A 16,501-nucleotide genomic window follows, 5' to 3' on the forward strand; every position below is an offset into this window, starting at 1 on the left:
CCAGCTTGTGCCTTCAAACTATTCACATAAAAACAAATAAATGCTTCGGTTGGTGAAGGAATTTATATTTCCTCTGCACTCAATCATTCCATTCTGCATGAAGTTTTAGTCAGTTGGGAAGTTAATGAATGAGGGAGGCGGTGAATCTGAATTCGGTAAATACAAGCAGAAATAAGTAACTGATTTTGAAAGCAGCACTGGTTTGAGCGCGACATTCCATACTCCCTGTTATGCAGGATGGTAGACTCAGCGACTGGTCGCTGTTCAGCGTCCAGGCGTGAAGGCATGTTAATCGTCTATTAGCTATTTCGATTATTTGACACGCCTCAATGCATTACCTGAGCCGTGAATTTTTTAATATTATCAATCTGTGAATAAAAATAAATAAATCGAATTTTATTGTATATCCATCGGATCTTGTATACGCGATTTGTTACTTTGCGTAAAGATCTTATTTCTTGTTGAAGATGTATTTACTCCATTGCTTCTTGTTGCTTGTGGATCACTTAGTCCGCTTTCTCTCGCTTTATCGTTTTCGTTCATGCTATCCTCGCTGTTAATGTTGTATGGGCTTTCACGATTACCTGGTTTGAGTTGTTTGTGGGGCCTACGGGTCATGATCGCTTATCCGTGTTCTTTGTTATTTCCTTTATTATAGGTGGAGCTGGAAGTTGATTGGGAAGTAATAGGCGCATCACAATGATCGTTCACGTTGTGCGTAGGTTCTGTTGTTTCAGTATTCGTTAGTCCCTGAATTGCAACTGCGGTGGTTTGAGATTTAATTGATGTTGATGAAGGGCTGTGTGATGGGTATGCTTGCAGTTGATATTGCTTCGTTAGAGGTTTGTGTAAATATGTGAAACGTAGGGCACGCAGGGGTCTGTCCTTCATACGTGCAAAACGTGATTTGCGATTTGGTCACGCATTTTGCTTTGAATTGAAGGTTAAGATATGACGGAAATGGGTTTCGTCACTCGCATTCCAACGAAACAAACACCGTTGGAAATACCTAGAAAAAATTTCTCCAGGTTTCAGACTTAGAGGATTCCACCGTTACGTATTCCGACATGATGATTGTAAAAAAAATATTAGTAGTACCCAGGTGTAGATCGTGTACACGCATATCAATCTTACCATTGTCAATATAAACGGGTATCTTGGTCCTAACATTATCATACTCAACGACGTATTGCATGTTGTCTTCCATAACGTAGCTTTCCGTTATGGCCAAAGTTTTAAACGTTATCAGTAACGAGTGTGGGGGGCTTGTATAACAACGACTTCCGTTAGTCTAAACTGCATTTGCAAATTTGCTGTTGAGTTTCAAACATCTTGAAATGAAAGATCGATATCGCACCGATGAAAGTAACGCTGCTTTATTGTTCACACTGGCTTGGGGCGAATTTCATTATTCGATTGTTTTGCTTCTTCATAGTACTGACACGGTACATAAAGACAGCAGACTTTAGGTAGAAACGTTCGTTTGATTCACTGCACTGTTAACAAGCAAAGCGACTGATTAGGTACTGCTATTTTTCTTTTTATGGAATAGATTTCCAGTAAGACGAAAAAATCCACTAGCAAGAGAACTCAAGTAGAAGCAGAAGAACCAAAACGCCGATGTGTCTTTTCAGTGGTACCAAACGGAATTCTTCGGGTCCCGGATTGAAAGACGATTTAAGCCAAGAAGAAGCGCTGGTAAACATTGTTTCATCGATATTGACGAGGCCCTACTGAGAGATTAAAAAAAATCATCGGAAGGTACAATTGAGAGATTCGACTGAATTAAGTTTTTTTGTCGCATTCCGATTGAGGATGAGTATACGTTGCAGTTATGATTGCAGTTTGTCGTAACTGCATCTGGAGCATAGTGAAAAGCGAAGACTGAATAAATAGAAATATATTAGGCTTACAGGAGAAAAACCAGGACAAATCAAGCATTTTTCTCGACTTCCCAGGACACCAGGACAGCCAATGTAAAACCAGGACATGTCCTGGGAAACCAGGACGTATGGTTACCCTATCCATAAACAAGTTTGACAAACTTTTCCATCAACAAGTTTGACAAACTGCAGCATTACGCTGTTTGAATTTTTGACAAACTGGTCAGTACACTGTTTGACAAATCGACAAATAATCGCTTTGACAAACACGAATAAAAAGTTGGGCAAACTGTGTTCGATCAAATATTTGAAAAGCCAGTCCACAGCAGTTCAAATTTATTTCACGAAAGAAGTCAAATATTTGACGCTATGACAAACAGTGTACTGGTAGCTTAAGGCTTTGCGTTTGATTGTGATGTTTTATATGCTTTTAATAACAAAGGAAGTAACGAAAAGACAAATGGTAATGAAATTCATTTTTGGGCGAAACATTTATTGCATACAACAATGATAACACTATCATTACGGAACACACTACCAATCTCCTTCTTGAACATTGAACTAAGTACTAACAAACTTACTTTTTGGTTTCGGATCACCAATTAATTTGAAAGCCATTGAGATTTCTTGTCCCTGTCGGATCTTTATTTCCGGTTGTGGCCTAGCCATGAATATTGGCGGTTTTGCTCCTTTAATAGCATTTGGATTGATAACATCTACATTAGATGAAGATTCGGCTTTCCCAAATGAATTACTTGCTTTGCAAGTGTAACGACCGGAAGCATCCATTGTTGCTGCCGAAATGCATAAGGCAAAGATACCAGTCCCATCGCTATAGAACCGCACTTTTGGTGGCCTTCCTTTAATTTCCTGTTTGTCTTTATACCATTGCACTTCACAGTTGCCTTGAACTTCAACTACTAAGCAAATGTTTCCTCCGGATGGGATCGAATAGTCTGCCAGGGTCAAATAAAAGTGTGGTAAATTAGGATTGCGGTGATAGAAATGATGTGTTCGTTCTAGCATGATCTTTTCTTTTCCAACAAAATGTACATTGTGACTAATTGCATCACTACAACCTCCGCTTTCGGCTTCACACGTGTATGTTCCAGAATCTGTTTCGCCAGGTGTTGCAATAATGAGCTTACAGGTGCCATCAACGTGATCGTACTGTTCATATTTATCACCAGGTATGATGTATTCACCATCTTTAATCCACGCAATATTTGGTCGAGGGGAACCCCTAACACGACATTCCAAAATTATTTCATCCGAATGCAAGGAATATGTTTCTGTAGGTAACATAAATATAGATCATTGGCATGAGATAATGATTGTTTAGGAAATATGTAACCAATAGTATTCAGAGGAAAATCTTATGTGCACTACTAGTCAAAAGTTTACCCTACTATGTTAATATAATCCTCAAAAAGCTATGGTTTTCTACGTTTATTGTTAGTAATTATTATTTATTTATTTTTTTTCCTTTTTATATCGACTATGTTAGTCACATTTTCATTTTTACATTTTAACGACATTCAATTAGCTGGAGATTACTGGGTAGGGAAAGTTATGAAAATTAAAGCCATAGTACTCAAGTGAGAGCAATGAAGTGAAGTAAACAGATCGGAAAACTAGAAGTGGCAGGGTCAATAGAACAGACTTAATATCGTACGGGCTTAATTTATGTCTTCTGCTAATGCGGGTCGAGCTTAGGCAGCATAACTACGAATCACCCGTGTTCACTAGCATGTGGTTGTCACGGTAAAGATGGACTTGCCTGTCTATACCAGGACACATGCTAGTGAACTCGGGTGATTCGTAGTTATGCTGCCTAAGCTCGACCCTCATTAACAGAAGACAAAAATTAAGTTCGTATGATATTAAGCCTGTTCTAATGACCTAATGTAGTTTTCCGATCTGTTTACTTCACATCCTTGCTCTCACTTGAGTGCTATGGCTCTAATTTTCATAACTTCCCCTACCCAGTCATCTCTAACTAATTGAATGTTGTTAAAATGTAAAAATAAAATTATTATTTATAATTATTTTTCGATCCATTTCTCTACGATAGACATAAAATATGAAGTTTTTGAAGTAGGACTACGTCTTTGTTTTCGATATAGGGGTGCACGTTGCAAATTCTACAAAAATGGTATGTAACGAAAAGTGGTCCAACTTTAAACGCATATAATTCAGCCATCTGACGATAAATTTTCAAATTTTTTGCGCATATCGCCCCGAAATACTTCTAAAAATGGATTCCAATTGATAAACCCAAAGATTTTTGGTATCATGGCATTAAAAATTGAAATAATGAACAACCTAGTCAAAATATCGCGCATGTACACACAGAAGATAGCGCTTCCCTAGTCCAGCACGACAGATTTGTGTACCTAACGCGCTACGCTTCTATGAATGACGTCATCATCGACTATTTAAACGGACGGATTTCGCCAGAGCAGTTCAGTTGCCTGTTGAACAGCAGGCGAAGCAGATCACTGCGCTGTGTGTTTTCACAGCCGCTACCCAGTAAATGCGACTGTGACTGTGTAGATCTAATTTGTTACTAAATTGCACAACGAACGTTTATTATTTACGTTCGATCAATTCATTTCCTCATCACGTGATTCATTTCCACTCAGCCTATAGTACTTTGATTCTACTATTAGGTACATACTACAAAGCCTATTTATGAATGAATACACTGCCTCTTGAAAAAACGCATCTTGTCCATTTATAAAATTGTTTTCGATTCTTGTATATTTATAGTTTCGATAATGCATTCGCTATATTTATATGCGTACTTTAGGAAAGTTACAATAATGGCAAAATATAACTAGAATGCTTGCTCTATACATGAAATGTGATTATTTTGCCTAAAATTTGATTTTTCTTGGTCCGGGTTTTTACCTCACACAATCGAAAAGTTTTTGCAAGCTAATCTTATGCTATAAAGCTTTAGTTCCAGATATTAGTTCGGTCACAGTTTTCTGTCTTCTTTCTTCAGATCTTCTTAAATAAGTTTAATCGGATTCGATCACCTACTACAAATGAAATGACCTGAAAACCAAGAAGGTTTGTTTCAATATGTAATATTCGATGTTGATTGGTTGTGATTAAACCATACGTAAGAAATATGTTTGATTTATTATTACTATAAATGTACTAATAAAATAAATATTTTACATCAAGTAGTATAGTCCTACGTCTACAGCTCGTGCAACCCCATAGGGCTGCCCCTTGTAGTTTTTTCACTATTCAATAATGAGATGAAAATCTTCAAATTAGGTCAATTTGAATAGATATTTTTTTCAACAGTTACGATTTTCAATATAAAAATCTTTATCTTACCTTTTAATAAAGACAAATATAAAAACGATTTGGAATATAATTTTCGGAGTGAGCTCTCACTGCACTAAGATGTTACACGTGTATTATGTACTCGACGCATCGAAAGAATACAACCTGTCATAACAAGTTTGTTTATGATCTATGCGTCACCCAAAAGCGTCAAACCCCCTCCTACACGGTGACCAGTAGCGCGTAGTAATATAATATAGTCAAAACGTACGTGCTTGACAAAGTCTACTGAGAAACCCACTCAATTATGTAAAATTAAAAAAAGCAAGTGAACTTAAACTTTTGACTGGTAGTGTATGTACATTTGATAGCAATACCTGGGACAAATAATTATAAAATTTGCCTCTAATTAAGGGGTTATATATGTTGAGGTCGGCCAAAAAATCGAAATTTTTTAATCTTCTGTCGTAAAGCTGACGTTTTTAAGAATATTAGATCAAATTTTTATAGAGATCGGAGCAGTGGACGCAAAGTTATATCGTTTTTCATCTTGCTCCCTTATGGAGGTGTTGCTTATAATTGAAACTTTAAATGCGATTGTCTCGAAATCATGACTCCTAAAAGCGTCTTTGCGGTGACGATTGCCGGAAAAGTTTTCAACTGATCTCAAAACTTTTTTTGACTTGTTCGTAATATAACAGCCGTGTCGTTGAACGATTCCATTTTTCGTCAAAATTTTCATATAATTGTTATGATTTTTTAAATATTTTTTTCGGGTGAAAATAGTGATTTTTTTGGAAAAATCGTCTACGTTTCCAAAAAGAAGAATTTTTTTTAAATCTATTGTTCAAGGACACCACGGGTACATATACTAATGATTTTTTTTAGTTTGATGGTTTCTGTTGGACTGGAATCGTAGTCACGGCAAACCTCTTTAAAAAAACGCGTTTTGCGGAAATTGCTATAGCTTCGACAATTATTAATATTTTTTATTTTCACAAGTAGATTTTGCAAATTGGACATTGTACTACGGTAAAAGTACAACAAGTAATTCATAAAAATATGGCTAAACCTTTTATACCTTTATGAAAATTCATAGTTTTCCCTTTTTTCTCGCATCTCAATATATATATATATATATATATATATATATATATATATATATATATATATATATATATATATATATATATATATATATATATATATATATATATATATATATATATATATATATATATATATATATATATATATATATATATATATATATATATATATATATATATATATATATATATATATATATATATATATATATATATATATATATATATATATAAATGTTGTCTGTTGTTGATTCGTACCGACGCGTTGCAAATCCGTGTGCTCCGACATATCTGCTTAGTTCTCGCCGTAAAACCGTTTACATCGTTCAGAAAATTGTACCAAATCGTAGCCGTACGGTCAACGTTTTGACTGCACTAATTTGCTGCTTGAAAAAATTGTGCGCGACCGGAAAAAAAAACAGTTTACATCTTTCGCTGCCGAAACCAAAATCTCCATTGTTCCGTCTCATTGTTTGAAAAATTCTACTACCTTGTCATGAATCAGTTAGCAGACAAACCATGCAGAAAGTGTAGAGCGGCTCTTGGTAAATCTGACCCAGCAGTTTGTGAAGGCTTCTGTGATGGATTTCGCTATTTCCACAAAGCACCGGCTTAACGGAAAGTGAATTGTCTGTCTGCCTGAATGTAATTTGGGTATGTGATGACTACCGTGACCTGCTGGAGGATATAAGATTTTGCAAGACAGTCAGTTCGATTAAATCCGCCTATGATATGCGAGAGAAACAACGCTACAATGACATAGAATGTCTGAAGCAAAGCATCGAGTCGTTGAATGCTACCATAACTGAACTTGTAGAATGCACGAAATCGTCATTACATTTGCAACGCAATGAAAGTTCAATAGCAAAACCCTGCCATTCTTCTCCAAAGACAAACAACTGCTCGGAAACAATGCATCCCGGAAGATCTGCGAATGATAGCTTTACACTATTTTTGTCAAATATCAAAAACGACGTCACCGAGCAAGAAGTTTCGGTTCTCGTGAGTGAATGCTTAAACGTGAATGGTTCTGCAAAAGTGAAAAAACTTGTTTCGAATAGCCAGGACGTTACTAAGCTAGACTACGTCTCATTCAAAGTGAACCTAGATGCAAGCATGAGAAAACGCGCTCTCTTCCAGCACCTGGCCATACGGAGTGCGATTTAGAGAATTTCGGGATTTTCACAAAGACCGACCATGGATGCCAACCAGCCGTTGTTTTTAATGTTGCCGAGATTGTTTCACTGTTTACAAAGTTTTCTTGTTAATTGTTTTTGTTTTAATTTCTCGTGAATTGTAATTATGTTTCACTGTTGTCTTTACGTTTATTGCAAAATTAGAATGCTGTGTATTAGTTTTAAGTTTTCAATAAGACTGTACTAGTCCGTTGAATAAACAAATACAAATACAAATATAATATATATATATATATATATATATATATATATATATATATATATATATATATATATATATATATATATATATATATATATATATATATATATATATATATATATATATATATATATATATATATATATATATATATATATATATATATATATATATATATATATATATATATATATATATATATATATATATATATATATATATATATATATATATATATATATATATATATATATATATATTAGGGTGACAATGATTTATATGAAAAAAAAATTCACATCCTACACCCCTAGCGTCGTTCCAAATCATGAAAAAGTGACACGTCCAAATTTGAGCGGAATCGGTTAACCCTAACCCCTCCCCCAACGAGCTTAAAGTTTGTATGGGATTTTTGGCCAAAATGTATGGGGAAACACTCACAGTTCACATTATCGCCCCTAGAGGTCGCTGTAAACTTCCGAACACGGACCTAGGAAGCAGAATATGCCTAACAAGTTTGTCGAAGACTACAAGACAATCCAACCAACCGTTAAAGAGTTATTAACGTTAAAGTTGAATACTGCTGCTTAACATTCGCAAAAGGCGTACTCCGCTTATCTCATATATGTGACCCACATGCAAAGGTGGGGCAAGGTTAGGAAAAACTCATATATCTCTGAAACGACGAGAGATAGAAAGTTATGATGTTCCACAAAGTTGTAGAGAAATAAAAGGACTTTTTGGTTTCACTGGAAAGTTTCAGGATTTCTCCGCATGGTGGCGGTAATGAGCCAAGCAATTTAAAAGGAATGCTCCTATCTGTATAACGCTAAGGGATGGAGCATTTGGATGTTCTACAAAGTTGTAGAGTAGCAAAACATACTTTATTCTCTAATTTGAAAAATGCAAAATTCCACCACATGGTAGCGCCAGTGAGCAAAATTAATTCAAGGTAATTCGTCTATCTATACAATGGTAAGAGATTGTGAAATCTGATGTTCTACGAAGTTGTAGAACATTTCATAGGCTTTCGTGTATAAATATAGTTTAGGCCGCATAGTGGTGCTAACATCCATATATTATCGAGAGTGAATATATTTTGATACACCTTTTGAATGTTTTCTATTTTTTCCGCACAACAGCGTTAGAGAATCAAACTAGTTTAAAATAATACTCTTATTTCTTGTGCAGAGTTTCTTTTATTATACATAACATGTTACAGAGTTTTCTTAAGACTCTCAGGTTATAATAACATCTATATTCTTGACTTTCTTTGTAATCCCATTGATATTTCTCCTGTTGCCTCATTTATTAACCTTTTTTTAATTTTTTGAAGCAACTGTTGACTAATTCTACGAACGCTCTCTCCTCAAAGACGTCATGAACAGTGCCGCGCGTCTGTGCTAGTTGATTGCCTCCCGCAGAAGAAGCGTACTCTATGCGCCGTGAACTCATTTAGACAGGCATTGGTTGCACGATTACAGGGCTGATATTTTGATGATAGGTGAGAACTAGTAGGGTCATTCGAATGCCGATTAGTCCCTTTTTCATCATATCTGGTCTCATTTATAACTTAGGAATCAAAATATATTCTGTCACCTTACGCGGAATACTAGGCTTAAACACTACATTCCGCTAATAATGCAGCCTGGGATAAATGCTTAAGTATGCTACAATCCCATTCACGCTGTGCTTCTATTATAATCAGCAACCCCTATCACCTTGCAAACAAGCAAAGCGTGCATGCCAACTGCGCTGCCTGCCCAGTCGGGGGTACATCACCACATATTTTAATTTTGCTTTGTGCGACTATTCCGGCAAGGAAGGATCGTCTCCTGCTATAGCTGTAACATTGCTGCCGGCGCTCGTCGATCGCTCTGTCGTAGTAGCGACTAAACCGGCTGGGTAGTGTCATTTTGCTTTGTGCGTTTCATTGCGCATGTTGCTTGCTATCGCCGCAGTATGTTGTTGCCGTTGGTACTCGTTGGTCGCCTCGAGACGTGCCATGTACTGCGAACCCAACTCAATTGATATTGGTTATATGAGTATGGGACTGACACTTCGGCAGTAAGCAAAGAGTGCTAGGGCAATTTGAATGCCGGATGGACAATAGTGAAATTAGATTCCAGCTCCGAGCAACTTTTTAGGTACCTGTGCAAATTCTTAGCTCGATCTCTTAAACTATATTTTTGCACCTACTATTTAAATTTTACATGGGATTTTGTGTGGGAAAATTAACTTTCATAAAATAATTCCTCCAGGAGTTGCCCATTGCTTCATAAAAATAAATCGTTATGTGACATTTATAGGAAATTCAACATAGAAACAAAGTCTCGAAAACCACAAAACGATTTGACGCTTGAGAAAAAAATTATTAAACATTGATGATTGATGCTCTGACGATTGATAAAAAAAACCATTTTTTTCTAGCACCGCTGCTGTTGGTTGTGTAATTTTGTTTTGATTTACTCTTAATGTGTCTAAATCATTTATCTATACTTTTTGGCCACCTTGCAAGGGTTTTGAGAGATAAATTGAGGCTTCTTTTGTACATAATAAGAGATAGTTAAAAATTTGGTATATAATTAGACTGTCATCGGCAATGATGCTATGAAAAGTGAAATTTTCATCGATCTTCAGAGCATCAATCGGTTTTTGATTAATAACTTTATTTCCTTGATAAATTTCCTATAAAATCAGGCATCGATTTATTTTTAGGATGTAACGGACGACTCTTGGAAGAATTATTTTGCAAAAGCCGATTTCCTCATACGAAATCCCATGTAAACTTTAAAGATAAATGAGATAAATGAATCCCAATAAGTTACTCTGAGCAAAATTTTATTTTTTTCATATAACCATGTCTCACTCTAATGGTCAATTTTTCATTACATCTGGTACCACACATAACTTCCAAACTGGACAATACAAATCATTACTTTGGAATGGTAGTCCATGTGAGATCATTGAAAAATTTCGGTAGGAAAGTCGTGTAAGGTTTGGTACGCTTATATCTTTTGCTGTACTGCATATAATTAATATTTTTTTGCCATTTTGTCGAAAATAAGTTCAACAATATTGTCATAACGAAAAACTGTTTTGAAAAATTATTCGAAAACTGCCCTGAAATGGCGAAAAATTTCGGCTCATCTCGGTCAGACCCGTGAATATGATGCACCAACAGACCCGTCAATATGATGCACCAATATCGAGAAGGAATTAGCTGAACACGGCTGGTGGATGAATCTGTTTGTGTTAGCAAAGGCAATTATTTTCATTTCTGATTAGAGGGTAGCATACACGACGAAAACCGGATTTTAAAATATTGCTCTTCGGCGTGACCATTTTCCAGGATGGTGTGTTGCCTAATATCCATGCCATTCTGCCGTCAGGCGTTGGCAGGCGAAACAGTGCCGAGAAAACCAGAAACTGCCCTTTTCAGGACGACCATTGATGATGAGTTTTGATTTGATATTCCTTTGTTGGCGCATCATATTTTTTTAAATTTAGCTACGACTTCCTTAAGAACAACACACACTTTCCTAGCCATTGGTTTGGTTTATTATTGAAGACACAATAGTTAGGCAATGTTGGTTTCTTGGGGGACATAATAATGGTTAAGGTTTGAAAGCATAGATCAATTTTGAAGTTCTGCGGACGACCTTCGTTGCAAACTGCTTTCGGGGAGCTTTCCATCCGGTGGATTTACGAACTGTTTGGCACGGGTCATAGCACGAAAAATTCTACTCCGCTACTGTCGATGCTAGCGAGTAGCATAACGACGGTCAAATGAGTGATGAGGAAAACCGACCGACCGCTGTATAGTCGCGCGAATATACACTAGTATCGCTCACTCGTTCGTTTTCGCTTCATGTGTCTTTCCATTCCTTTCTGCTACTAATACTAGTATGAACAAAATGAATATACGTCTTTCCATCACCTTACATCCAGTGACCAGTATTGCCACACTGCTTTTCACAATAGCTTTCCAACAATATTTTCAGCAAATGCTGCAGATTGGAGAAAAAAAACATTTAGAAATTCCAAAAATATTCCCAAAAAACTATGTAGGGTAATTTCGATTGAGATGCCGCACTCTCTATATCTCGTATATAGGGTCAATTTTATACGGCAATATGATATTATGAATTTGTCTTTCGGGGAACTACCACACTAGAGATGTAAAATAATCCTTATTATTAACTCACGAAAATTGTATTAATGATTTTGTGCGTCCAGTTGCATCATGCCCAAGTAATAACTGAAGTTTTATAGCAAGCTACAAGTTTTATCAGTGGCCATAAAACTATCATAAAACTACAATTGTTACTAAGGTGGAGCGCCGATTTTTTTGTGAATCATGTATCGGTTGAATAGCTGGGACCTTTTAGAAGGCATTCTCTACCATACAATTGGGAGAGATGCCCATCAAAATTACGAGTGATATGCCGCACTCGATGGCGGAGGATACGAACTTATATATATTTTTTCCACCTCGTAATGTCATTTAATGATAATTTGCGTCAGGTATGGGTTCTGGATAAGGTATATCCACAATCCCCAGTGACACATAGGATTATGAATCAATTATCTATATATTTTAACGGGTGATATGTATCTGAGTAATAGTTACTTCGGTTTATTCTTTAAAGTTTCAGGCACTAACATCAACGAGGGGTACACAATATTTTTGTTCACTATTTTTCAGTTTGTGATCACGATGCGACGCCTCACCCGCAGAGGCGGCATACTAACATACTAACATACTAACTGCAGAAGTAGCTATTTTCTTTTAAAAGTAAATTAGTAATTAAACCAAACATGGATGGGTAACGTCTGTGACACATCGGTCATGTTGTTTGAAATCTAGTGATATTCAACCGAATCTTTAGATTGGAAATAACATGTTTGAATGGAAATTTTCAAATTATTCTTTATTATAGTTATAGTGGTTCGGAAAAGAACTATTGATGGTTGTGCTGAGTTTAAAGATCGTTGGATGCCGAAGAATTCTCAGCATGATATGAAGTAAGGTCAGTAACACTCCGGTTATGTCACCGACATTACCCACCCATCTTTTTTTATTCAAACAAAAATTCAGAGCAGTTTAGAAGGAGCCCCAAAACACTGGTAAAGTTTGGTTTTGTTCTGCTCCACAGTCGTTAATCGTTAGAAAAATTCGGTGGTCAAAAACACTTCAAAGCCTCAAGGGAAACTTTTATTTAAAAAAATGTTCCCAAAATTTGGTTCTTCAGAACATTCATTTTACATTATAGATATTTTTGGAGGGACGGATCCAGAAAAAAATTTCGGGAGGGTTTGTGAGATTTCGATTCGATGCCTATATTTTGCTTTGACATCAGATCTCATTGTTTCATGCATTTTGAAATCTTTCGGTGTCAATAATTATAATTAAATTCCATCTAACAGTGTGATGATACATTTCTTATAACTCTTATTGCTTTCTTCGGGTATTATATCGATTAACAACATTTAGAACTTGATGCTTCGCGATGTTTTTGATAACACATACTGCAAGGGATAATGGCAGGACTCAGAGAATCGCTCAAATTAGCATATGCAGTGCCCATAGTTTGGGTTACATCACCAGCTACAGCCTTAAGCTAAGCTGATATTTTGATGCACTCGCGCTTTCCAAGCCATATGCTTACGGAAACAAATAAACACTTTGTTTAATTAAACACAGTTTGTTGCTGCTAGCAGCAGACGGCGACGCTGTTGTAGGAAGTAAAAGCCTCCGAGTATGAGTCATAATGAACTACAGATTCATCCACCGGGGACTTTACTCTCGCGAGCGTGGAAAGAATGTTTTGTTTAGGTCTGAGACTCTCTCAGAGTAAAGTCTACACAGACGATATGATAAAAGTCTTTTGTGTCAAATTGGAAACGGGCAGTCGGAATAAGTCAGTTAGTGTTCGCACGCATAGCAGGCGTGCGCGTGCGGCAGTCGTAATAAGTCAGTTAGTGTTCGCACGCATAGCAGGCGTGCGCGTGCGTCAGTCGTAATAAGTTAATTCGCGTTCGCGCGCGTAGCAGGCGCGCGCGAGGTGTAAGTTAGTCGGTAATCAGCCAATCAGGGATTTAGAAGAAGAATTGTTTTGAGCAAAGATTATGCTGAAGCGAAAATGATTTGGGCGCTGATACGGTAGTATTTCAGGATTATAATAAAACTGTGTTGAAAAAGGTAACTGTGAAGAATTATTCCTACAACTGCTCTGAGGATAAGGAGAACACATCCAGAACGGTGGCGCGTTTTTATTCTGGTTGATCCTACCAGTGATATACGCTTGTCTCAAAGGTTAAGCCATGCATGTCTAAGTACAAACAGATTTAATGTGAAATCGCATAAGGCTCAGTATAACAGCTATAATATACAAGATCATTTAATTAGGTACTTGGATAACTGTGGAAAATAAAACTATTCATGTGGTGACAGCGGAAAAAGGCAAATTGAGGCCTAGGACGCGAACATTTCTGGCTGGAGCCAAACAGTGAGAAAGTGAAAGTGTGATATCGGTTTCAGCTATTAAAGATAGTTAACGGAATATGGAGTGGCGAGTGATGCGAATTTAATATAACCAACGAAGACAAAGTAGTGAACCAGTTCATAAGAGATTTAGAAGTTACTTGTGATCTGAAGTTGAAATCGAAAAGTTCTCTCCCCATGCAAATACTGTTGATTGAATGAATTGAATTTTCACAATTGGAAAGGAGGAAGCAACAGAATTGCACGGCACAGGATAAGTGAACCATTTCTACTTTATTTCTTCAATCAGCTATCAAATATTCTCGCTTTTTACCAAATATCTAATAAAATTGAGTCATACCGTACGCAATCTGGCTAGCGAAAATCGGGCTTCGAGCGAGACAAGCGGAACAATTTGAACTGTCAGTGGGGCCTAGGAATTGTGCGCCCGCTGAGAAGTTGATTTATGTCAGTTCAACACAAATAGGATAGGGGTGCTATATACGGGGTTTTAAATAATTATTTAAGCAATTAATCACTAACTTTCAGATTGATGACAAAACTAACTCGATGACAAATTTGTTATACTAACACTAACAGACCGATAGAAATGGCGAGTCCAAGCTATCAGGTCAATCTTTTTTATCAATACCAACCATCCTTAAGAATATAAGGATCACTGATCAAAGATCCACTGAAAGCGCTACCAGGGTATCGTGACCCGGAGCAGCACATTGTAGGTGACATGCAAAAAGTAGCTGTCCAACTTAATTTGTCCATTGCGACGATGAAAACCATCGCAAGCAGTGCAGTTACTTCTGCGTATAAGAGTCAGGGGAGGGAGGGTAGACAAAGATGGCAGGGAGAGAAAATTATTTCAGTTTCAGGCATCGTGAGATCAACGGATGGATTACAAACTCGGGTGGCCTTCATCAGGGGAATCATGTACTGGGACGCCGGGTGGTCCTCCTCAGGATGGCAGGGGTTTTTCCAGACGATTTCGTAGTACGGCTCAGATGTGGATCGGCTGCATTTCGAGTTAAGCGTGTTATGTTCGTGCCGTAGGTTCCGTGTTTGTTGGCTCATTCGATACAGATGCTTTGATACAGGTGGAAGAGGGTTCTGAGAATGATTAGGAAAATAACAAGGGGCAGTTAGACTTGTATATTGATGGTTTTCACAAAGGTGTAAATAAGGGACATATAGAGGACATCGCGGCTTGCCAGCACATCTCGAACCGGGACGTTGGTTGGTCTTCCTCGGGTCCGCAGGGTATCCATTAGCCGAGACCTGGCGGAACTGTACTCGGTGCACGCCCAGACAATGTGCTCGATGTCGTGATAGCCGTCGCCACAAGCGCAGATACCACTATCCACGAGCCCAATACGCCGGAGATGTGCATCCAGCGTGTAATGGTTTGCCATGAGTCGGGACATCACACGAATGAAGTCACGACCCACATCCATCCCCTTGAACCAAGGTTTCGTCGATACCTTAGGGATTATCGAATGTAGCCACCTTCCCAGCTCTCCACTGCTCCACGAAGTTTGCCAACTTTCGAGGGTTCTCTGATGAGTAATACTGAAAAATTCGCTGAAGCAAATTGGTCTTTCGTAAACGTCTCCTTCTAAGGCACCCACCTTAGCTAAGGAGTCTGCCTTCTCATTGCCCGGAATGGAGCAATGAGAAGGGACCCATACCAAGGTAATCTGGAAAGAGTTGTCAGATAAAGCACTCAGTAGCTCCCGTATTTTCCCCAAAAAATACGAGGAGTGCTTTCCATGTTTCATCGAGCGAATAGCGTCAATGGAACTGAGGCTATCCGAAACGATGAAGTAATGGCCTGCGGGTAATGTTTCAATGACTCCAAGGGTATACTGAATGGCAGCTAGTTCTGCGGCGTAAACTGAAGCAGGGTCACTGAGTTTGTAGGAGGCGGTGAACTTTTGATTGAAAATACCGAAGCCAGTGGATCCTTCGAGTTTTGATCCGTCAGTATAAAACATCTTAGAACAGTCGACTTCTCGGAATTTATTAAAAAACATTTTTGGAACCACTTGTGGGCGTATGTGGTCCGGAATTCCACTAATCTCGTCTTTCATGGATGTGTCGAAGAAAACAGTAGATTCAGAAGTATTTATGAAATGCACACGGTTGGGATTGTAAGAAGAAGGGTTAATATTCTGCGCCATGTAGTCAAAGTACAGGGACATGAAACGGGTCTGAGAATTGAGCTCAACAAGCCTTTCGAAATTTTCAATCACGACCGGGTTCAAGATATCGCATCGAATGAGCAATCGATAGGAGAGTTCCCAAAATCGATT

The 16,501-nt window shown here is 37.5% G+C and overlaps 1 protein-coding gene across 1 annotated transcript; it reads right to left on the bottom strand.

Annotated features, from left to right (window-relative positions):
- Nucleotides 1–624: 624 nt before the first annotated feature.
- On the bottom strand, nucleotides 625–14,912 carry LOC131680188 (myosin light chain kinase, smooth muscle-like). The gene is made up of 3 exons (XM_058960908.1): nucleotides 14,834–14,912; nucleotides 2,465–3,175; nucleotides 625–761 (listed from the first exon to the last, which is right to left on the bottom strand). The coding sequence occupies exons 1-3, from the start codon at nucleotides 14,910–14,912 to the stop codon at nucleotides 625–627; spliced, it is 927 nt and encodes a 308-aa protein (XP_058816891.1).
- Between the last annotated feature and the right edge of the window lie 1,589 nt (nucleotides 14,913–16,501).

This window comes from Topomyia yanbarensis, chromosome 2 (genome assembly GCF_030247195.1).
Source record: "Topomyia yanbarensis strain Yona2022 chromosome 2, ASM3024719v1, whole genome shotgun sequence".
In the NCBI taxonomy this organism is placed as follows: domain Eukaryota; kingdom Metazoa; phylum Arthropoda; class Insecta; order Diptera; family Culicidae; genus Topomyia; species Topomyia yanbarensis.